At 39.9% G+C, this 23484-nt stretch overlaps 1 protein-coding gene across 1 annotated transcript in view; it reads left to right on the top strand.

The window, feature by feature from the left end:
- Positions 1-3619: 3619 nt before the first annotated feature.
- The window catches only part of LOC115764018 (protein lap4), a 71157-nt gene continuing 51292 nt past the window's right edge, over positions 3620-23484 (top strand). The window contains exons 1-3 of the mRNA XM_030706847.1: positions 3620-3798; positions 4892-5433; positions 16541-16658. Of these exons, the coding sequence (XP_030562707.1) occupies positions 5272-5433; positions 16541-16658 (280 nt within the window). The 5' untranslated portion in view covers positions 3620-3798; positions 4892-5271. The remainder of the gene's footprint in view (positions 3799-4891; positions 5434-16540; positions 16659-23484) is intronic.

Below are 23484 nucleotides of genomic sequence, written 5' to 3'. Positions count from 1 at the left end.
CACCTTACGGTCGAGGCTTTAATATTTTAATTAAAAATTCCTTAGCCACAATATTGCCAGCGGGCAGCCCTAGTACAAGGTGTGCCAGACCCTCGTGCTGGCCGTGTCGGCCATAGCCGGCGGTCGAGTGCTCTCAATGGTCTCCGGAGGCCTATGACTTTGAATTATTGCTGGCCGAGTCATAAATTAAGTGCGCGGCTCACAGGGGGCGGCTGGGCGTGCCAGGGGGGCGTGGTGCGGGGGGCGGGGGTATGGTCGGTTCAAGCTTCTCGAGTACCGTTTAGCGCCAGCTAATAATCTGAAATGGGCGTGAGATGCGATCGTAAGACCCAGACCAAGCTAAATTAATAGGTAGATGATCCATTTTCCACGTCGGAAAAGCCCATTAAAATAAATAAATAATTAAATCGAAATGGGCGCAAATAAATTCGGAGCCATTCGCATTATGTTTCGCCTGAAAAAACATATGCCTGCATTAAGAATTTTGCTTGCAAAATATTGGCTAGATGGCTCTTGGCTGGAGACTGCACGACTAGCAGATACCCTGCAACTTCTTTCTATACACATAGAATATCCACACTCTATAGAATACATGCTTTTAATAGCTTCGATTATTTCTTGTACAGAATTTATGAGGCCATACAATATTTATAAATATCATATACCCTACGAACATGGCGAAGCACAATTGACTCGACTGCCAATAAATGCTTTATAGGGTCGAAGATGCATCGCTTTGCTTGCATTTAACATTTAGACAAAAGCAATATACCCCGCATGCTTAGGTTTAAAGGGTACAGGGTAGAGCATGTATAAAAATCAATTTCATATTTTATTGTTAAAACATAAATCTGAAAGTAAGCTTTAAATAGCGCATAATTTAGAAAAGTTTGTTAGTTTCGTTATTTATATTATAATTTTGATAAAATATTTTTGACAAAATGAATTTAATTGAGTGCAATTTTTTTTTCACACTCGCAACAAATACGTCTAAAATTACAAAATATTTCAATAAAATCATTTTCTTTTCATGTGAAATGATAAATCATCACATTACTGTGATATAATTCCTGTAGAAACGCAACTTTTATATCATAAGAAAAATAAAACCAATTACTTTTATAACATATCAGAAATGCAACCAGTTGAAGGAAGTGCCTGGAAGAATTATAGCTGCGAATATAAGTAGTATATAATTTGTGATTTTTTCTTGATATCAGCGAGTTGCATCTTTTGCACATAATTTGCCACTTTTGTCATTTACACGTGAAAATAACAATAAATTTGCGTGAAAGGGAAAGCTGCTGTCCCGTTGATGCCGAGCCCAACTGCACCAAGGACTTCTTCGAGCCGTTCACAAATAAACATCTGAGGGGCGAGAACTTGTTGCATAAACCCATTCCGGCTGCTCTTTGGGCCTGGCCAAGTGGATGCGCCGCGTTGTAGGCAAAGCAATTTGAACACAATAAAGCTGAACAGTCTGAGTCGGAGCGTGCATATTAAATGTGCAAGTGCTTGGGCCACGCCTCAAACCCACATAAATAAAAGGCCAAAAGCAGAGAAGGAGTTAGCCAGGGCCAGACACAGACGTTGCGGCCGCGCAATCAAATTCAGATACTTGGTGACTCTCACTTAAGTGCCGTAAAGTCCTTCTGCTCGCAACAACAACAACAACAACAACAACAACAACATCATCGGCAGGGACTTTTATGATTTATGCAACTATCGCCTGCAGCAGCCAGTCCAAATATAGCCGCAGCGTCAGGAGCAAGCCCCATTGCCGAAATCCTTGAGGCGCTTACCATTTTTTTTTACGTTTCTCGTTTTTGGCCAAATGTCTCCCTCCCCCTCTCCGTCTCCCTCTCCCTCTCCCTCTCCGTCTCCGTCTCCGTCTCTGTCGTGCTGTGCGATGGCTCTTCAAATTGTGCAATTTTTATGGTCTGGCGGGCGGGGCGCGGCATTCATGAATAAAAGATTTCCAAGTGCGAGCCGTTTTCTCTCAATTTATTATGCTTCTGGCCTTGCCGAGTGCAAATAATAAGCAGCAAGTGCACAGGCACGCCCATGCCCGGACCCTGTCACCTTGTTGTTTCTCTCTCTCTCTCTCTCTCCATCTCTCTCTCTCCATCTCTCTCTCTCCATCTCTCTCTCTCTCTCTCTGTCTGTTTCTCAACACGCCCACACAATTGTCGAGGCGTCGCCGTAAAATTAGCAAAGCAAAGAGTTGCAGTTTACTTTCTATTTAAGCGCCGCACTCGACAGCTGTGTTTGTCGCTGGCAGCAGCAGCAACAACAACAACAACAACAAGAACACAAACAACATTGTCTGCGCTGAGGTTGCATTTGCTTTGTTTGCGGTCGCCGCTTGTTTTCCTTATTTGTTGTCTCCCAAGATCGTTTGCCCGTGCCCAAATTTGCACCTGGCTGTTGGGGCTCGCACGCCCCAAAAAGCAGGCAACACTTTTGCAAAGTTCGCATTGCGAACAGCTCTTGAAAATCTTTCGGCAAACAAGCGTCCGCAGCATTATGCAATCTATTTATGCCGAGTGCGCATTAGAAAAGATTCTCAGCACAATAAAGGCTGCAAGGCGATTTTGAGCCTAACCAGCTTGCATTCTTTTTTCAAATATTTTATTTAGCAAGAAGGGAATCTTAGCTTAGTTTAATTGGATACGGAACAGACGGCTTTAAACCTAAGCTGAACCATATATCTATTTGATAAATCGGAACAATTTATAGAGCTTTTAAGCCTTGGTCATTGCGCTTACGATAGTTCCAATATATATCAAAATGGATTCGTCTTTCTGTTACAGGCAGTCGGAACCGGCTGGATCGCAATACTATATCATATATCTAAAACGTGGTTATTGTGTGGAACACTTTTTTGTTTGTTTCTCATGATATTTTGAGCATACTCGGCAGTTTTAAGCTCCTTGCATATTTGCAAAATCTTAAGAATATCGGACTTATATATCATATAATTTCCATATAAACTATATCATATATATACTTATATATAAGCCAAAAATTTAAATGTATAGGAATAGAAATATGAATCGGTAAATAAAATAATATTATGTATGGCAAACAGATTTTATATTAGTATTTTAATCAAATGCATTTTATAAAGAAGACCTTTAAAATATCCGCAATTTTATGTATTTGTCGGATTATAATTTTTTTTTTGATCTAGACTCCAAACCATGAACAAAGAGCCAAGCCTCGTGAAAATCGAATGAGATTTTACCGATTTATGAGGTCACATAGCACAAAATAATTTTGTTTAAATTTTAACGGCTTTTGAATTCAAACGCCCGCGCATTTCTGGTTATGTTTGGCAGCACTGCAACGAAATTGTGGCCAACTTCACACTGCTGCGCTGTAATTGAACAGTACCTTTTTGAGTTTAACAGTCTGTGATTCTGTATAGCTAACATCGACAACACAAAATGTTAATTAACAGTTCATGTATCGATAACATTTATGTGATAGTTAACATAGCCTATCGAATAGCTCGTTTTCACGACGCAGCCACACTGTTTTTTGTGGATTAAGCTATTTTTTGTGATTTTTCACATTGGTCACACCGAACAGTTGCCGAATTGTTTTTGTCGCGAGCGGTTGATGTGAACAGGCGCTGCGCTTCGTAAATTTCGTATACGTTGATTTGTGTAAACGCCATTTGTGTGCGCGCGTGTGTGTATGTATTTGCATGCCAGCGAGTTGTTTTTTCCGCCTCTGTACAGTTAATATTCATAATTTTCTGTTAAGCGCAGTGCACTCGCAGCCGCAGCAAACGTAAGTGGCAAAATGAAGCGTGCGAAAAAAAAATAACTTGTGCAAACAGGCGCCTTGCTCAGCGGCGACGCCGCTTTTGCCTCGTTTTGTATTGTAGTCGTCGTCGTTGTGTATAGCCGCCTATGACCAGCACTTTGTTGTTGCGCAGCGCGCATTGTGTGTGAGAGCGTGCCAGTGTGTGTGTAAATTCCAAAACATACGCTGCACAGTGGCACCAAAAGCGAGCTCACAATTGTTTCAATTCCCATGCCCGGTTTTGGACGCTTACGTGCGTGTGTGTGTGTGTATGTGTGTGCGTGCTTGTGTTTGGGTGTGTCGTCGTTGTTGGCCGTGTTTATTATAATTTTCCACTTTTATTTTGTTGAAATTTTCGACCCAAGTGGAGTTTCTGTGTGTGTGTGTGCGTGTGTGTGTGTGTGTGTGTGCTTGGTGCGTCGCTACTGCTTTTGCTTTTGCTTTGCATCATCTACGCTTTGGGCCCTCTTTCACGATTCTCTCATTCTAAGCCCGTTCGCAAGCGGCTGCCGCGCACCAGTCAAGTGTCATTGTGAGTTGTTTTTGCTTGGCTTTTTCTCGTTTTTGTGTGCGTGCGTGTGTGTGTGTGTGTGTAGTGGTGAAAGAAGCAACAAATGTTGCTATTGCTTCGTATCAGAACTTGTGATACGTGATAAAATGTGGCCAAAGTGCGCGAGTAAAAGCCGGACGTTAACAGCAGCAGAAACAACAACAGACAGACACAAGTGCCAATTAGAATTTATTATTATTCATTATATTTCCTATTACTCTTATTTAACTCATACGGGCACACTCAAACACATACAAGAGGATAGCGCTACGCAAGCAAAACTTCGTTAGGCCTAGAGTCGGTTTGCGCGCTCGCACACGCTCATGCTCTCTCGCTCTCTCTCGCTCTGTCGCTCTCTGGAGTTACAAAAACAACAATAAGTGTTGGGCAAGGACAGGCGGAGGCAAGGCATTTTTTGACACGTGTGCTGCTGCCTGCTCTTCTTCTTGCCTTTAGCTACCTTTTCGTAACGCGAATAAAAATATAAATGCGAATGCAAAGTGTAATGTATTAAAATCTTAATTGCAGTAAATTAGCGCAAAATGTTGCCAAAACGTGTGCGATAAAAGTGAAAGAAAAGTAAAACTCACAAAAAGTACAACAACAACAACAGCAACAACAACAAACGAAGAAAATAAAAGAAACGTAGCGCAGGGCCAGGCCAGGCAACCAAAAACTGCGCGTGCCTGTCTCTGTCTCTTTCTTTCTGTGTGTCCGTGTCCGTGTCCGTGTGTGTGTAATTGTAATTGTGTGTGCGTTTGCAACAGATGCTGCAAACGTTACGCTCTGTGTTTGTGTTGTTGTTGTGCAAAGACACCAACAGCAACAACGACGCCTAAAACGACAACCACGAAATACGTCATCAACAGCAAGCAACAACAACAGCAACAGCAACAACAACAACAACCATGTTCAAGTGCATTCCAATATTCAAAGGCTGCAACAGGCAGGTGGAATTCGTGGACAAACGCCACTGTTCGCTGCCCCAGGTGCCGGAGGAAATTTTACGCTACTCGCGAACCCTCGAGGAACTCTTTTTGGATGCGAATCACATTCGTGATCTGCCAAAGGTCAGTATAAATATGTGCATGGCAATTACATGCATGTATGTACGTGTACGTGTGTGTGTATGTATGTGTACGTGTACATGCATGTGTGTGCGTATGTAAGAGTGTGGAGCAAACAGCTGTTAAAAATTGACATTTTCAATGCCTAAAATGTTAAAAGTGCAATTCTTAATGCTATTATATTGGTTATTTATATAATATATAATAATAATTATTATAATTATTATTTATACATTTAGAATACATAGATAATAATTATTTTGACGACAATATTGTGAAAGTAGTGCTGGTATGGCAACGTTGGTAAAGTAGTGTTGCTAAAGCAGTGTTGGTAAATTAGAAAGAACCCTTGCACTGGATAAATTAAAACAAATACTATTTAAACGAAATTCGCAAAGGGAAAATGAAACCAGGCTAGATTGATCAAATTCGGCTTTTGGTGCTTTGCTTAGTTTTATTTTTTTTTTTCAATTTCAATAAGGGAAGAAGGTATAGTTAGAAGTATGTATCTTATATGTTTTCAATTTCAATGAGGGAAGAAGGTATAGTTAGAAGTATGTATCTTATATGATATTAGAATAGAGGGAAATTTACAATAAAGGGGAAGGAGGTATTTAAATGATTCGCCTCGTAGATAACCGGGCTTAGGTCTTTGGAGGCGCCTATCTCTCAGGTCTTAGTTAAGAGGATTTCGACCTTCTGGTTGTTAAATTGGTTCATTGAACTCTGCTCAAAAGCTTCGTTTGTGCCTTTGACTTGTCTGCAGCATCCCTTTACTTCTAAATCAAAAGCTGAGACTTCGCTAGCTACCTAGATCCCATCGAAACCCGTAGCAACCCCCTTTCGGGTCGTTGTCCAGCACTGGCCAATGCAGCGCCCCTTTCAAGACAATGATTGCAACAAAAGACGTCCGTTCGCGCCAGCTCGGGCGGAAGTCTTTAATTAATATGGAGGCGCAAAAGGGGCATGGTTCTTTTTTACAATTTCTGCTCGTCCGCGGCATGCATACAAAATTGAATCTCCATTTACGCAACATGCAGACACATATACACAGACATGTGCATCGACAAGCTGCAGATAACGTTGCAGCTAAAGAATGTGCATACATATAAATTTCCATGAAAGCCAATTATGTTGGTGCTTAAACATCAAAAGACGGCAGCGCACGCGGATACTATTAATAATCGTGTAGAAGTGCTTTTAATTAGCTGAAAAACTTCTGAAAATTGTTTGGCCATGCACCAAGTCAAAAGCTAACGATAGCAGCATTAACTATTTCCAATTTAATGATAAACTCTATGATCTCAAAGAGAAGAAGATTAAGCAATTTGGCATTAATGAATGCGATGGGGCCTGCAATTGTGAATCATTTTGAATGTAAATGTACTCAGATTATTTATTTGTTCTGCTGGCTTCCGTTTTATATGCAGCTGACGAAAAACAAACAAATAACAATAACAACAAATGCAGGCAGCGGTCGCTTTATACAGAAAACAAAGCGTTGACATAGCAACAAGTGGCCAGCTTTTGGGAGAAAGGGTGGAAGGGGGGAGGGACTTTACTTAAATACATTCATACAGTACGCCCTCGCTCAAAGCAATCCTCCATACACACGATTTCGCGGGGTTCTCTTCACTGCGCAGCAATGAAACTGAGCCACATAAAAGTTTTCCCAATTGACATGGGTTGTGCTGAGCGAGGGCGTACTGTACTTACAAAAAATGTTCATCTTGACTGATTGACTGACTAACTTACTGATTAAAAACTATGTGTTACTTTATGTAAGTCGCGCACGCTAAGACGTGCTTTTTCCCATCCAAAAGTGGGGAAAAAGAGCGAAAAAGATATCTCAAAAAAGTTTCTTCAAATGCATTTAAAAACAATTTACCACTTTTCGGAAAATGTTGAAAATGTGAATGGAATTCGAGTTCAAATTCATATGCTGGAATCTTTAGACAAATTCATGTGTATTGTGTTTCACACATTTTACTAAATCCACCCATTTCGAGGGAAGATGAGAGTGGAAGGTTGCATGAACGAAAAATAGATTTTTCGGCTTCAAAAGTCTCACGACGAGACTATTAGCCTGATTCCACTATGCTCAACATTTCTTACATATATAGTCTGATTCCACCATGCTCAACATTTGTCACATATAAAGCCTGATTCCACTATTAGCAACATTCGTTACATATATGCCTGATTCCACTATGCGCAACATTTGTAACATTTATGCCTGATTCCACTATGCTCAACATTTGCTACATTTACATACATCACATCCGCGCAAAAAACACGAATTACTTTGGGCAAATACCAAAATTGTTTCAAAATGTGAAAAATGTGGTTTCGTGTGGGAAACACTACGGGCAACATACTTCACATTCGCAAAAAATGCGAGAAAGGCTGACAGTTGAATTAGGCTGTAAAATGGAAAGTATTGGTTCTTTATTAGAACGTCAAACTCATTTTCAAATATCTATGTAAAATTTTAACTTAAGTCGTGCATTTCACGAGTAAGTGAAAAATGTATGTCTAAAATTTGAAGCAAAACTTTTGACCGCACAGCTCCGGGAAACATGAGCTACATTATTTATATATGTATGCATCTCTCTATCCCCTTTCCACATAACGTTGCATTACCTTTGCCTTTTGCAATTCATTTGCGGTTAGTTAACTTTCTTTCTTTCTCCGCCAAATGGGGGCAAACGTATTTGGTTCAATCCAACAATTCAGAACGCATCGCAAAAAGTATTAATAGTCTTCTCATATGGCTCAGTTTTTAGCTTATCTTTATGAAACGCTCCAATATTACATCTTAAGGCCTTAATAAAAGGCTTTTGTATTCAAAAAATCTCAACCAACCTCAGCAATTACGAACATTTTAGTATTATATCACACATAGTCCCGATCGGGGAGAGATTGAGCTTGGCATTTATTCTTCGGCGTATCGAATAACTATTCCATTTCGCTTAAAAAATCTTTATCGAATGAATCAATTACGCAAACTGCAAACATTTCAATTATGTATGATGCCGATGCGTTGCAAGGGTATTTTAACTTCGGCAGCCTTTGCTTGACTGTTTCCTTCCACATTTTTTTTTTTTGCCGCATGTCTTGAAGTTGAGAATTTTTTGCCAGTTTGTAGAGCTTCCTTCGCGGTTAGCCGCACTCGCTAATGAACTTCTAATGCAAATTTTTGTTGTTCGCTTACATCAATAAAGTGCACAATAAGAACAACAACAACAGCAACAACAACATTTACTGGAGCAATGGACCCTAGTTGCAAGCAGCAGCAGCAGAAGCAGAAGCAACAACATGTTGCTGACCGATGCCAACAACCACAAGAAAGTAAGGCTATCTTCGGTATGCCGAAGATTTAATACCCTTTCAGTCATTTGCCTTACGGTTTTGTAGATATCTGGGAAAAGAGAAGCTTATAAAGGCTGATTGATAAAAAAATATCTGAAAAAGCAGAACATACAAAAACTTAATATATAGCAGCTATATGATATAGTAATCTGATGTTAAAAGGAATAAGCATATATATGGGGAGCATAGTAAAATTAATAAATGCCGAGTTTGGAAAAGATATCTTGATAAACAAAACAGTTCATACAAGAACCTACTTTTCGACCGATCTTTCCTATGGCAGCTATATGATATAGTCGTACGATCCAGCTGGTTTCTACACATGCAGACTAGACACCCAGAGATTAGTTCGCATAGAAACAGACAGACGGACCTAGCTTTATTGACTCGGCTGTTGATACTGATCAAGAATATATATATATATATATACATATACTGTGTGGGATCGGAGATGTCTCCCTTGCGTTACACATTGCAAGACAAACTTATGATACCCTTTATAAGGGTATATAAACTGAAAGAGCAACAACGACAATGGACAGCCATAATGATGATGTTCTTGCTACGCTGGAAGTTCGTTTGAATTTCAAACTGACAGCGTCGGATGTGCTGCTGCTGCTGCTACTGCTTCTTCTTGTTCTTCTTGTTGTTGTTCTGGTTGTTGTTTTTGTTCTGGATGTTGTACTTGTTGTTTTTGTTGTTCTAGAAACTCTTTGAGCGTCAACCCTTTAACTCTTTGAGAGCTGCAAACAATTTCCGCGTTGTCATAGCTACGACATCAACGACAGCAATCCGTGCTTCAATTGTATTGCTCTTAACTCGACGACAATCTGCCTCAAAATCTCTCTCTCTCTCTCTCTCGGTCTATTTATGTTGTTTGTCGATTGACAGACAGCTCCGTGCTTTGAGCTCTGAGTCACATAGCAGATAATTTAGATTTTTACCAACAATCCATTGAAATATAAAGGTTACGTTGGCAATGGCATCGAGCCTTCAGTTAAAGGATTGATTTATTTCCGATCTCTATCAAGCGAAAGAAAGGCTTCTTCGTATGCTTTACGAGCAAATATTCTCAGATTCTCATTGATATCGCTTATCTATGCATTTTTGTATCTTTCAACGGGCTTTCAGTAACAAATGCAATAACTTAATCAAAAACTTGCAGCTAAAATAGGAATCAAGCTTTATATCAAGTTAGTTTAGTTTACATTTGGAAGCTTGAATCGCTTGAATCAAGAACCGATCGTTCCTACGGCAGCTATCTTATATAGTGCTCCGATCTAGCAGAATGAGGGACTTCTGATTCTGATTTCCGTTTAGCTTCGATTTGAGAGCTTGAATCGTCTTTGTATTTCCGTGCTCTCGTGCTTTACTGTAGATGATTTATTTCTACAAAAAGTTCATTTAAATGAACTTAAATGCTTTGTGGTTTTAGCAATATGCAATCGCTGGCTTTTTTTTTGTGCAGCTCACGGAACCTACCTCAAGTGAATTTCGTTGAAATTTCAATTTTTCACTCGAGTATGAAATTGGGTTATACACCCTTCCGCCCCTCCGCCCGCCGGTCCACCCGTTCGCCCAATTCAATTCTCGTTTTTTTTTTTTGCTGCCAATTAGTCACGCCCAGAGATAAGATATCAGGTAATCGGCTCTTATCGCCTGCCGCTGCCTTGAGGTCTGGGTTCCAGCTACAACAACCTGAGCGCCTTCCCGGTTTGGCTGCTTGTCTTTCGCAATTCGAACCGTCATCGCGCTGTTGTTATTGCAGGTGCGTTTGTCGAGAACTTAACCGTCGGCTGTTTGTTGTTTGTTGTCTGGCTATTGGAACACAATACCAAAGCGACGGCAATGACATCATTTAGCGGCAGCGCAGCTATAAAAACAACAACTAAATACCTTTTAAAATGGCGTCGCTGTGTTGGCCCCTCTCTCTCTCCGCTCCCCCTTTTTAGACATAGCCTAAGAGCCCAAAAGCAACAGCAACTATAGCTTTTAAGCTGGCCCAAATGATAGCGACTTACAGTGCCAGATACAGATAGTTTTGTCCAAAATTCAGAATTGCTTTCGTATTTTACTTTTTATTTTATTTTTCTATGGGGCGCACTCAACGCCTCGCTTATATAAGTTCAATGGAGTCGCCGAGTTACTCAAAACCGGTTTCCATAAATAGACATATAATAAATGTTCTCGAGTTATTTCAATTAGTTTTATACCCTGTACACAAACAAAATACTATAAAGGGCATAATCAATTTGGCGAGCACCCTTGTGACTAGAGATTAATTTACAAACATAGTTTGGTTTCTCATAGAATCTGAGAAACGTCAAAATACAACGCTTCCAATTGCAAGCATATAAAAATAATAAATCGATAATAGAAATATATTTGCACTGATAAAAATATTTAGGTTTTTAATTGTCAGAAATGATTTATTTTCACTTTTCTAATCTATGTTTATTCCTTTGATTTTATTTGTCTTTTTTTATACCCTGAACCCATTAAAAATGGGTATAAGGGTATATTGAATTTGTGAAAAATCCAAATGTATGTAACAGGCAGAAGGAAACAACTCCGACCCCATAAAGTATATATATTCTTGATCAGCATCAATAGCCGAGTCGATCTAGCCATGTGCGTCTGTCTGTCCGTCCGTCCGTCCGTCCGTATGTATGAACGCAAGGATCTCAGAACCTATAAGAGCTAGAGACTAGAGAGAAATTTTAGATGTAGGTGCTCCTAGCTCCCGCGCAGATCGAGTTTGTTTCCGATAATCGATAACTTACTCCGTTTCCAAGCAATCGATAAAAATCGATATCGATATCCTGTTTTTTAGGCAATTTTGGTAAATAATAAAGCTAGAGTCACCAAACTTGACATATAGCTTCTAAAATAGAATATATATATGCATTTGATGTTGGAAGAAGAGGGTTCAGGGTATCCCCTAGTCGGGAGCTCCCGACTAGAACCTCTTACCTGTTTTTTTTGTAATATTCTTAGATTGTTTTCAGCGTGAAATTATATTCAATAACAACGTTTATTTTCTACTTTCTAGGTATCTTTTCTATCTCGTTAGCTTATTTTAAACATATCTTAGATCCTTCTAAATTAAATTTAATACGCATTTATATTCAGGCCTCAAATAACTTATATATGTTTTGCTGTATATAGAAATCTCCTTAGTTTCCCAATCTCTACCTTAATGTCCGAGTCCCATTCTACTAAACTCATTTCATTCTTGATCCCTTTGAGAACTTAATTGTTGAAATGAAGGGTATATGTTAGTCAGTCGCATGCAGCACAACTAGCTTAAGCTATTTTTATTTGTTAGCTGGCTTAAAACAATAACCCACTAACTGACGTCAAGGCAGCAGTTGGGAATTTTAACGATTTTGCACTCGGCGAGCGCACGCAGCGCAAAATGAATTGCGTTAAGAGCTGCAGCTGCAGCGAAATTTATCAATATGTTTTATCTAAATTGCAGGACTAACAAGCAGATGCACAAGATAATAGACAAATTACTTGCAGCTAACAGTTTCTGCTTGCAACCTAAGTGATGCCCCAGCTGCCGCCGAGGCCGCTGCCGCAAAGAAAGTTGTCGCTGCGTGTGACTTGCAACTTGTGGCTGCAACTGCAACAACAATAGATGTATCTATCTACAGCATGTGTGTAGCGAGGCCGCTTCTGTGTGCGTCGCTAGAAAAATGAAGATGTACAGATTCGAGCAGGCGCACAGATTCGGCCAGCAGGCGGCTGGCCTAGACTGGGATGGCACAGAGAGTCGCATCTGCACACATACTTGCATACATGTGTTCCCTTGCATGTATCTGCATCTGCGAAATGTTGCAACTGCTGCCGGTTTGCGAAGCATGCAGCATGTTAACTATACATATGCACAGATATATAGATACATATGTGTGTGTGTGTGTGTGCTTGAAGTGCGGCTCGTCGCGCTGCTCTGCTCGCTGTTCTAGCTCAGCTGGTTTTCGCATTTAGTAGATGCGCTCCGCAAGATATGTGCGAAATGTATCTAGAACTCGTTTTCGTCAGTATCTTGAGAGAGCTGCGCTTTGCCATGTGCTGTTCGCCCAGCCATTTGCAACATGCACACCACCAACCTTGGCTGTGTGTACGCATGTGTTTGTGTGTGTTCCTGTGTGTATTACCAACGAGATACATTTAGCTGATTACACTTGCAGATACATTATAAAATTACTCAAAATCAGCGAAGCGGACTGCCGTCCGTCCGGCTGAGTGAGTTTGTGTGTGGGTTGCATGTATTTACATTCATGTCATGGTTCAGCGCAGTTAACACACACACACACACAAACACACATGATATTCTTATTGCTCGGAAACAAGTAAGAGTGCTCTAGTCGAGAGTGCTCAAACCAAATATACCCTGTAAAAAGCTTCTACATAACACATGCGAGCACATGCATATGTCCTGAGCAACATCCTGTGCAAAATGGACTGTTTAACAACTTCTGTGATTATTTTCTTTTATAACCAAAAAGCGTAATATCAAATAAACGCTTGCCAAATTTGTTGTATCTTTTCCGAGATATGCTCGAAAAATGGGGTTGACAATCGAAATTTATCAACATATTGAATTTCGTGGATATGCGCAGAAAGTAAGCTTTTATATTGACTTTATAGATTTTGCACATGAAATAGTTTTTCGCATTTAAAGAAATCGAGAACATGTAAAGCTCGCTGCCCTACTTGTGTGTGTGTGTGTGTTTGTTTTTTATTGCGACAGGGTATCACATGATATTATAAAATGTATCTCGAGCCTGCAGCTGTACGCAAAGCTTTTATATTTGCCTATTAGGTTGCGCAAAGTGGTTTTGAAAATTTGATTTTAACCAAACTAATTGCTTTAGCCGGCTCGCTCGGACAGCTCGACAGCTCGAGCCCTTTGTTGGCCAATCGAATTATGTGGCCTGGTTTTGCACTTAGCCAGCATCAGCATGAGGCCTCAGTTTGTGGCCGCAACGTCATTGAACAACGTCACATGCGTGACATGCGTTCTGTTGTCGAGCTGCAACCCATGCGAACTGCCGTAACTTGTTGGCCTGGCCAATACACAACCATTTCAACTAGTTGCTGCCCGTCGCCTGCTGCCGCTTGCTGGGCGCCTGCTCCGACTAGATACAATAGTAAAAGTGTGCTCGCTGACTGAGTGAATGCTCGAGTGAGTGAATGAGTGTGTGTGTGTGTGTGTGTGTGTGTGAGCGAGTGTGCGAGTGAGTGCCTTGGCAAAACTGGTAGTATTCGTGCAGTGTACGTGGGGCACGTTGCAATGCCGGCCGGCCGGCAGCTCGGCCTGTAATTTATGGTCATGCAAAAGAGCGACTCGCCTAGATACGACAGCGTGGGCTCGGGCTATTCGGGTGGCAGCACTTCGCTAAAAGTTTACAATTCGCATTCGTTTTTATTGTCATCACGTCTTGTCCTCCTTTGGTGCATTTTGCTTTTATTTTTTTTGTTGATATTTTTTGCATTGTCGGCCATTGCACCGCTCGGCCGCCTCCAGGCCACAGGGCCTGCATTCTGATGCCTTTTTCATATGCAATTTGCATGACTGTATTTTTGTTTTCACGTTTTGTCTTCCTGCATGGCTTTGTCCCTGACAGTTACAACTTTCTGACGCATGATTTGTTGAAAGGCCTTTCGTTTTTTTATAAATAGCAGACGGAATCTGGGACATTGTAGGTGCTCGCTCACAAAAAGCAAAAAAAAAAACAGAAAAGCTGACAAAAAAGCGGAAAAGCCATGCACATAAAGCCTAAGTACTTTGCTTTTTAACAAAACTCTGACCAAGACAAAACTGAAGTGTTTTTTTGGGCGGCCCGTTTGAGTAAATTTGTAATTAAGCGAAAAGTCAAATCGTTTACAAAGGCCACACAAATATTCATTAAAGCTTGAATAGATGTGTTCATTAATTGTGAAAATTACTCAAAATTACACACAGTATATATATAGTACGTACTTTTCATTACATTCTTTTATTCTTCCCGTTCTCCAAACTTTTGACTCGTTCCATTTCGTATACCGTATATCGTATATAGATCGTCTTTCCTTGTGATATCTATGAACTCAAGCATAGCTTATCGATTTTAATGCTTATTTTGTTAAATATATTTTTGTCGAGTTGATATTGCAACGGTTTTGCTTTAGTATTATTCTTCCTTTTACAAATTGAAAAGTAGATACGATTGTGTGTTAGGGAAAATCAGACCTGGGCTGTGGGAAATACCATAGTCAAACAGTCATATTTGCAGCATTCACATCTTATCCATCATTTGTAAGATAACCAAAATATTAATAAGTTATTAATTTAAATGGACTTTCAGCTACGAAGCTGAAGTTTTCACTGGAGTTACCTTTTGTGATTAAGGTGCACGCTAAGACGGGGTTACGGCGAATTCCACCCGCATGTGTAGAAAAATCGTGAAAAATATTTGTATGTAACTTTTTTGTTAACCCTCCGATCGATCTCAAACTCATTTTCAAATATATTTATAAGGAATTATTTGACTGGTTCTTGGGTAGCAAATGCGGGTCAAAGGTTTAGTAAACCAAAGCTAATTCCTCAGCATCAAGATTCTCACCGCAAGACCAACATGGGCAGAAGTGCGGTTCCTTAAGGCATACATTGTTAAATAGTGGATATCAAGATGGGTAGATATCAATTTTCCCAGGGTCGTGTACTTAGTGGAAAGGTAATATCTAACATTTTTAGCACAAAACATTCCGCGAGCAAGGCCGGGCAATAAACGGGCTTCTATATTTATAAATATTTCGAATACATTTACACATATCTAATGCATGTGGGCAACTTTCGAGCTAGGTTTTTGTATACCTTTTCTGGCTTGCAGAACTGGGTCATCAACATTATCGAGTCACGGCCCAAAAGTGGCACTCACACAGAACTTTACACTTATACAAGTCTTTTGAGACAAGCGAAAAAAATTTAATCATCTTTACGACCACAACTACGAATTATTTTCATTATTATTATCGTCGCGACTGCTGCTGCTGCTGCTGCTGTGTGGTAGATGGTTTTGGGTGGTTGCAGGGGCAGGGGCAGGGGGAGTGACCCAACAATGGCCGATAAAAATCGCTGGCACAATGAAAGCAGCGACGCTGACGACGACGACGCCGCCGCCGCCCGGTGCGGGGCTGTTAACCTTGAGGTCTATGACTCACTGAGTCAGCCGCTAGGGGGCGCTGCTTTCTTTTCCAAGTGCCAAAAGATGATTGTGTGCTCCACATTGCGGGCAGGAAGGTCAGCGGAATGCTTGCGGCTCTGATCGGGCGCGACCTTTCACTTTGGGAAAGTACAAGGCGCGCCAAAATAATTTATTGTAAATCGAACATCGGAACGTTTTGGGGAATTGATGGGGCGGCCCAGGAAAACAAAAATCGTGATTTTCATAAATGAATTGTTGGCGACATGTCTGTCTGACGAAAAGAAAGCAACATCCCATTGGCATCTTCTAACAGCTTGGGAGATGCTGGACCCGTCGAATGGGTCACGGCGTTTACAAATGACAAACTCTTTGAAATTTATGACCACGAAAACGAACTCGAAGATGAACAGCAACACGTCCTAACGATTGTGGCTCCTTTGTTTGCCAAAGACTAGAGAAAGGCTCTGCCTCTATATTGTGTCGTGCCAAAGACTAAACCAGCTTTTCATCTTCCGTCTCTCTCTCTCTCTACTCTCTTGCAGAATTTCTTCAGATTGCATCGCCTGAGAAAACTGGGCCTGAGTGACAATGAAATTGGACGCCTGCCGCCGGACATACAAAACTTTGAAAATCTCGTGGAGCTCGATGTTTCACGTAACGGTAAGTCGAAACACAACAAAACATAGAAAACATGCAACAAGTGCCGGATAATTATTATTGACATTGATGGGTTGCCGTTTTTGCCATGTGAAAGCTAAGGATGCGATGGCACGCGCCTATCCATTTAGTTGACTGACAGACAGACAGACAGCAGGGGGATTTTGTCATACAAATTGAGTCACTTAATGCCTGACATAAGACAATTGCACATCAGGTCTAACTGTGTCTGAAGGAGCACGCTCTCTGTCTGTCTATTGACTGCAAGTGAGTCAACGTCTTGTGGCTTGGCTTTCACCTACCAACATATATATGGTTATTGTTGTTGTCAGGCAACAGTCACAATAATTCTCGGTAACCCACTCGAACTTTGACCCATTATACGCTCCGAGCATTGCCATTGTCCTGCATTAGATCTCTTGTACTTAACTGGAAATTGGCTTGACTGTCAGTTACGATTTGTTGTTACTTTTGTACGACTTGCATCAGCAAAGCAGAGACTTGTTTAGCCAGAAAAACTTATGTTTTCCGTTCTGGCAACTCTTCGGTGCAATATTGCACGCACAAGCGCGGACTGTCAGACAGGCGAGTCGCGTACTCGAAAAACCGTATACCCCGCACATATTTGTTTTCTGCTTAAGCAAGCATAAATCCGTAAACACCAATCAGTAATTGGAGTCAAGTGCAGTGCGCACAGCAGCGCGTATTAAAAATAAAACAAATATGTATTCTCTTATATACACAGAACTGTGTACGTCGAAGTTTTGACAAACGAGCAGGTTGCAGTATGATTTTCAAATACCCTGTAACATTACTTTTGAGCAAAGTGAAACCAATTTCAACAACTCAAATATTATTTATGAGTAGGCTTTATTGAATAGCATAGAAAAGTAGCTAATGAAATTCATGATACGATATATTCATTGTAATTTACATATCATCACACCCCTTTCTGGGATACAGGGTATTTAGAAAATGAAAGCAGAGCTTGTTACCATTGAAGACTCGTTCATTCATTCATGTAATTTGAGCAGTCAGGGCCGGACTTGACTCTTTTTTTGAACTTTTAAGCAATTAATTACTGAAATGATCAATCAGACAAATTTTCATATTTTGAAGTGTTATACTTTAAACAGTTTCTGTCAAAGGAAGCTATTTTCTAGTTTTCAAAAGCATATTTTAAACGATTTTCAGGGTGCACCGCTTTTAATCTAGTCCGCTCCTGAGCTCGGTCAACCAAGACCGAAGCATTTTTGATGATGTTGGCTTACAACTTTGTGCGGCTTCCTATTTCCGTTTTGTCCACAAAAAGGGGCTTAAATTGGGTAGAAGTGTTGCACTGCCGACTTGCCAGCTTGAATGCTTTTGCTGACCATGCAACATGCCGTGGTTGTTGTTTATGCATATGACCCACAAATGTTCGGCAAACACACCCCAAGCAATTCAAGTGAATGTGCTTTTAAAGCTCTCGTCCGTTGTCGTCGCCTGGTGCTGGAAATCTGAGCTGCGGAATCTAAGTGAAAGGCCCTCAGCGATAGAGATGACTTTTCACTAGACATGATCGCAGCGATTCGATCAGAAATATATGTACCTCTTTTAGCATTTTAAATCTACATTCAGTCGAGCGGCTGTTGGTAAAACCCTTTCACATTCAATTATCAATGCTCAAATTCAGTTAATATAATTATTATGGCCAAAGCATTGTCGCCGAATGGCTTTAAACTTGCCTGGTAATAGGAAAAAGCGCAATTGGCAGGTGCGGCCGCACCTTGCTATATGCAGCACCCACACGTGGCAGCAGGTATTTTTATACCCTCCGAATTGGTCGAAGCCAAACGAAATATTTCAGTTCGTAACTGTGGCGCATTTTTGTTAAAATTAGTGCGCTTGATTTGTGTTGCTTTTGTGGCCATAACAATGGCTATGGCAGCAGCAGCAGCAGCAGGGAAACGAGCTGCCAGGCGCAGTACGCAAAAACACAGTATATTACGTATACGCCCGCTTGCACTTGACAAAAGAATTGGTCGACAGCGAAAACAAAAACGTGCAGTGCATTTGTAAGTGCGCCGCACAATGGACGTAAACATAATTAAAGCAAACAAATTGCAAAAAGCCCAAAGCTTTTGTTAAATGCAATCTATATAATAAAATTAAAAGCTATTAAATAAAATCAAAGATTTTAATTGAGCGATGTAAAACGACATTTAAAAATGATTGAATTTGTATCAATTTTTATTCGTAATTATACTTGAATTAAACTCGACGTAAACTTTTTGAAATGTTTGCTTTGCTTTTCATAAAAAAGACAAGCACGTTGATGAAAAATATTGTTATTGGATAATAGTTCCAGTTCGATAACATTAAAAGATTGCAATTTTAATTAATTTAATAATGTCACATCATTTATTTATTCGTCAGGTGGGTTTTCACACACGCCTTGACTTTGAATATTTATTAAAATTTATGTTTGATATATATCTTTATTTTATACTTTCTTTCAATGAATTCTTGAGTCCGAGATCGAGAATTCCTATCTTCTATCTCCATCATCATGACTAAATTTACAATTTTATAAACCCATTTCTATTTAGATTTCTATATTCTCTCAAGTTGTTCCACTGTGCACCGCAATGGTTATAACAAAAATACCAGTAAAAACATTAATTTGTATAGCTGTTGCGGTACACACGTGTCTTAGTGAGTGTTAGTGTGTGTGCATGCGGGTGTGTTTGCCATTTGCAGGTGCTGCGGACGCAGTCGTCGTCGTCGTTAGCAGCCGCGAGTTTGTACGAAACGTTAATCATTATGACAAGTTGACCTGTTTGCGAAACGTGCGCGAGAGGGCGCTTTTGTTGGCTGCTACTCATTGCATTGCATTATGCCCTTGCAGAGGGTATTATAGTTTTTCCATGAAATGTGTAACGCTTAGAAGAAGACATCTTCGCAAAAAGTATGTGCATTCTCGATGCATATCAAGCGCCAAAATTTAATGTGTGCTTACATGTTTATATTCATAATATTCTCTCGCTTTTAAATTTATCTTTCTGAAACTCTATCAATATCTATATATAACTTTATCATTATCTATATAAAACTATATCATGTAGATGCCAAAAAAAAAAAGCATTTGTTTGTTTTTCAATGCAGGCTCTACAATGCTCCTAAAATGTGAGACAAATCGGATCAATATCGGACTTATATGTTATATAGGAAGAATCAGTCGAAAAGTTAGGTTTTGTAGGGAAAAATGTTCTTATTGCAAGAGAAGTCTCCATTAAAGACCCTAACAAATACGAGTTCTCCTCATATATCTGCACAGATTTAAGCCATAGCGTTCCGAAGGGTATTTAATCTTTGGCGTGTTAAAGATATTCATACTCTCGCGTTTTGTTTTTGTTTTTTCTGTTTTCCCAACGCCGCTAATTGTTTGTTTATTTGCGCGTTGTGTTTTCTATTTCTTAAATTTCGCAATTTGTTTTTGCTGCAGTTTTGCGCTGTGTGAAGTTAGCTTGTGGCTTGTTTATTAATACATACTAATTTGTGCATTTACATATTTAAAAGACGCTGCAGTCCCTCGACAAACAGACTCTAGTTGCGGGAAGTGAGAAAATCCGAGTTCAAATCCGAATCCGCAGCTAGATTATGAGGGAATGAGCAGAATACTGTGGGAATTGGTTGTGAAATTCTCTGGGAACAACTTGACAACCGATTTCAGAATAGAAAAAAAAAAAAAAAAAAAAAAACTGCATCTTACAAAAAGACCAATTAAATGCCATTTGAAAGTCATGTACGAAGCCAGCGACGACGACATCCTCAACGGCCAAGCACGAAAAGCCAACGGAATCTGTGTCATCTTTTATTCTTGTTGCTGTTGCAATTGAGGCGTCAACTGGGTCAAAGTTAAGCTGTGCGCCGAGTGCACCGAAAGTCGTCGCGTCGCCTCATTCAAGTGGCTTTTGCAAGATTCTTGTTGTTGTTGTTGTTTTTTTTGCGCTGACAACAGACACAAGTATTGTTAAAGTTGCTGTCTGCTTGAGTTTGAGGGCAAACAACAGGCAGGCACTAAGCTGCAGAAGGCCCTCGACTATAGATCAAAAGAGCTCGTTGGCGGTAGATGGAACGAGAAAGAGGCAGCTTTTCGCCAGCACAATGCAAAATCAGGGCTAAGTTGTGGCTTGACTGGACCTAGGCCACACGTTATTACCGGCCATGACTTTGTTAAATGTCCACATATACAATATGCTCTACTCTCAACAGGTATTATTTTCGCGCAGTCCGACAGAAAAGACAGCTAACACAAACACATGCACACATGCCCATGGCGTGTGAGAAAAGAAAAGCAAAAATTGTTTAATTAATAGCATTAAACAAAAACTATATCAAGAAATCAGAAAATTGAAAAATCATTTCTACTCACACTGTACTTAGCCATAATAATAATATGTACATACATATTTCAAATGCCTGGCTCGCTATTGACGTCACCGGGCGAGGGCAATTAAAAATAAAAACTAATCGACAGCCGAACAATAATTTTGTATGCGGGAGGGAAACAAATCAAAAGCCAAAAGTACGACATGAACTGCCTACACCAACACATACACAAAATGGCAAAAATGTGTCGGAAAAAGTAAACTGAACAAGCTGTTGGGAAAAATAGTAAACCGGACTAGTAAGATACCCTCGTTTTCACAGCTAAACCAATGCTTGATGTTAAAGTTAAAATGTGGTTTAAGACGCCAAGTCGATGTTTTCTGCCAATCTGCCTGCTAAACATTTAACAGGAGGATAAAAGTGCCAGCATCAAATACAATTGACATGAATAAGAAACTGCCGTGCAATGTAGCTAACCATTTTGCTAAGCTACAAGCTAACTTGGCTAATTACTCACTTTAAGGCATAAAAATCAAAACATAGTTCAACTTACTATCAAAATGCAACTGTACGTCAACCAGCTTCTACTTGGAACATGTAAAAAGGAACCTTTGAGGCTTACAAATCCTTTTCTCTTGTCGCATGAATAGCCAGCTTCCTGGTACATAAATGTTATCCGCAGTTCGCCCTTTTCGCAAAAAAGGTAACCAAGTGAACGTGCAGCTGGAAAATCATATTGAAAAACCGTTGCGGTCGGCTGGCTGGCGATGGCTTTTCCAAAGAGAATGAAACAGGAAAAACGTGGAAATTAAGCGAGTCGCGAGCTAAGCTTGATAAGCTCGCGCCAGCTGTTACAGGAATGCTGGGCGCGATTTCGCGGATTTGTATTAATTGAAAAACATTTTAATTGATTGACAGCAAGACTTAACTGTTGTCAAGTCTGAAGATTGACAAAGTGTTGGACTATACACCTCACATGTTGTACTTTATGTGAGACTTCCTTTCGTCTCCGTCAGAGCCAAGAATATTAGGATATGTATTCAAACATGTATGTGGTCTTAAAAGTTACAGCACACTGAAATATTTTAATAGAAACCAACATTGTTTTCCCTTCAAATGTGTGTCTAGTAAAACAGCATAGATTACTTACCACAATTCTCGTGAATGCTGGAGTTAGATTGAATGTATCTCAAACTTGCAAATTGCAAAATGCAATTAAACTCGTAACTAGCTCATTTCTGGATAACTTTGTTAGCCTGCGGCTCTCTAATCGCATGATGTATGTAACGCACGGCTGCATTTCTGTCCGTACTTTTACAGAATGGAAGTGGAAATCATTTCTGCAAACATTCAAATATGATTTTTGCGAGCAGGAGCTGACACCACGAAGTGCATGGAACATGTTATGCAACATTCAACTAGTTAGAATATATGTTATGTGTGTGCATAGATAAAAGTAAATGTATTTACATACATATTTCAAAGTGGGAAAATAAAATACCTGTTGATTCATGTGTGTCAAGCCGTTTGATATTGGTTACAACAGGTCCTGCCATGGCTCAAAGCTTAAGTTACAAAGCTATAATATAGATATTTTTACATATAGCGGTTACTTTTAATTAACATTTAATTCAAACACAATTAAAGCCGATTCAAAGTGTGTGAATGCCTCTAACAGGCAGAAGAAAACGACGTCTCCGTCCCTGTAAAGTATATTCAATTCTAAACCAACATTAACCCGCATTAATCTGAATCGTATATATGAACGCGTTGATTGGCGAAACTATGAGAATTAGAGACTTGAAATTTGGGTCCTATTGTGATACTTTGTTTTGATGAAATCAAGCAAAATTTACATCTATATCTTATTTTTCACCAAATCTTGGATCAACATCTAGACTTTCGTATACTAAATGCCTTCCCGTCCCCCCCAAAACTTGAAAAGAACTAATTTTTTGTGGTTAAGCGTTGGACTTCAGTATAAACATTCGTTTGGATGTCATATTTACGCCCTGGTAATTTAAGAATCGTAGTGTGTATGTATCATACTATGTATTAAGAAAAGTCCTTTTTGATAATTTGTTTATTTCATAATAGTCTCAACAAATCTATTAACTTTATGTCTGTCCGCTTGTTATGTATTAATTTTTTTTTTGCTTATTGAAAGCGTTTTATTCTCGCTTGTTAAACACTTTAATTGCGTTAAATAGCACCTGTTGCAGCATGTCCTCTGCATTGTCGCGATGCGGCAGCGAGCTCTACAATTAAGGGCCATTTACTTAGCGCACTCCCTGAACGGCTTAGCTCGACTTTGGGTTGGTGACGTGCAGTCAGCCACAAGTAGACGCTGCTGCTCTCTATTATGAGCCGGGCCATAAAGCATCCAGAGGCAGCGGAAAGCTATTTCTATTTGCACGCTGCCGTTGAGGGATTTGCTGGATGTGGATGCGAATGA

The sequence above is a fragment of the Drosophila novamexicana genome, unplaced genomic scaffold, assembly GCF_003285875.2.
Source record: "Drosophila novamexicana strain 15010-1031.04,08,12 unplaced genomic scaffold, DnovRS2.1 tig00000817-arrow-arrow-pilon, whole genome shotgun sequence".
NCBI classification, from domain to species: Eukaryota; Metazoa; Arthropoda; class Insecta; order Diptera; family Drosophilidae; genus Drosophila; species Drosophila novamexicana.
Note: the sequence above shows the minus strand (reverse complement) of the source record. Positions and strands in the feature narration are given on the sequence as shown.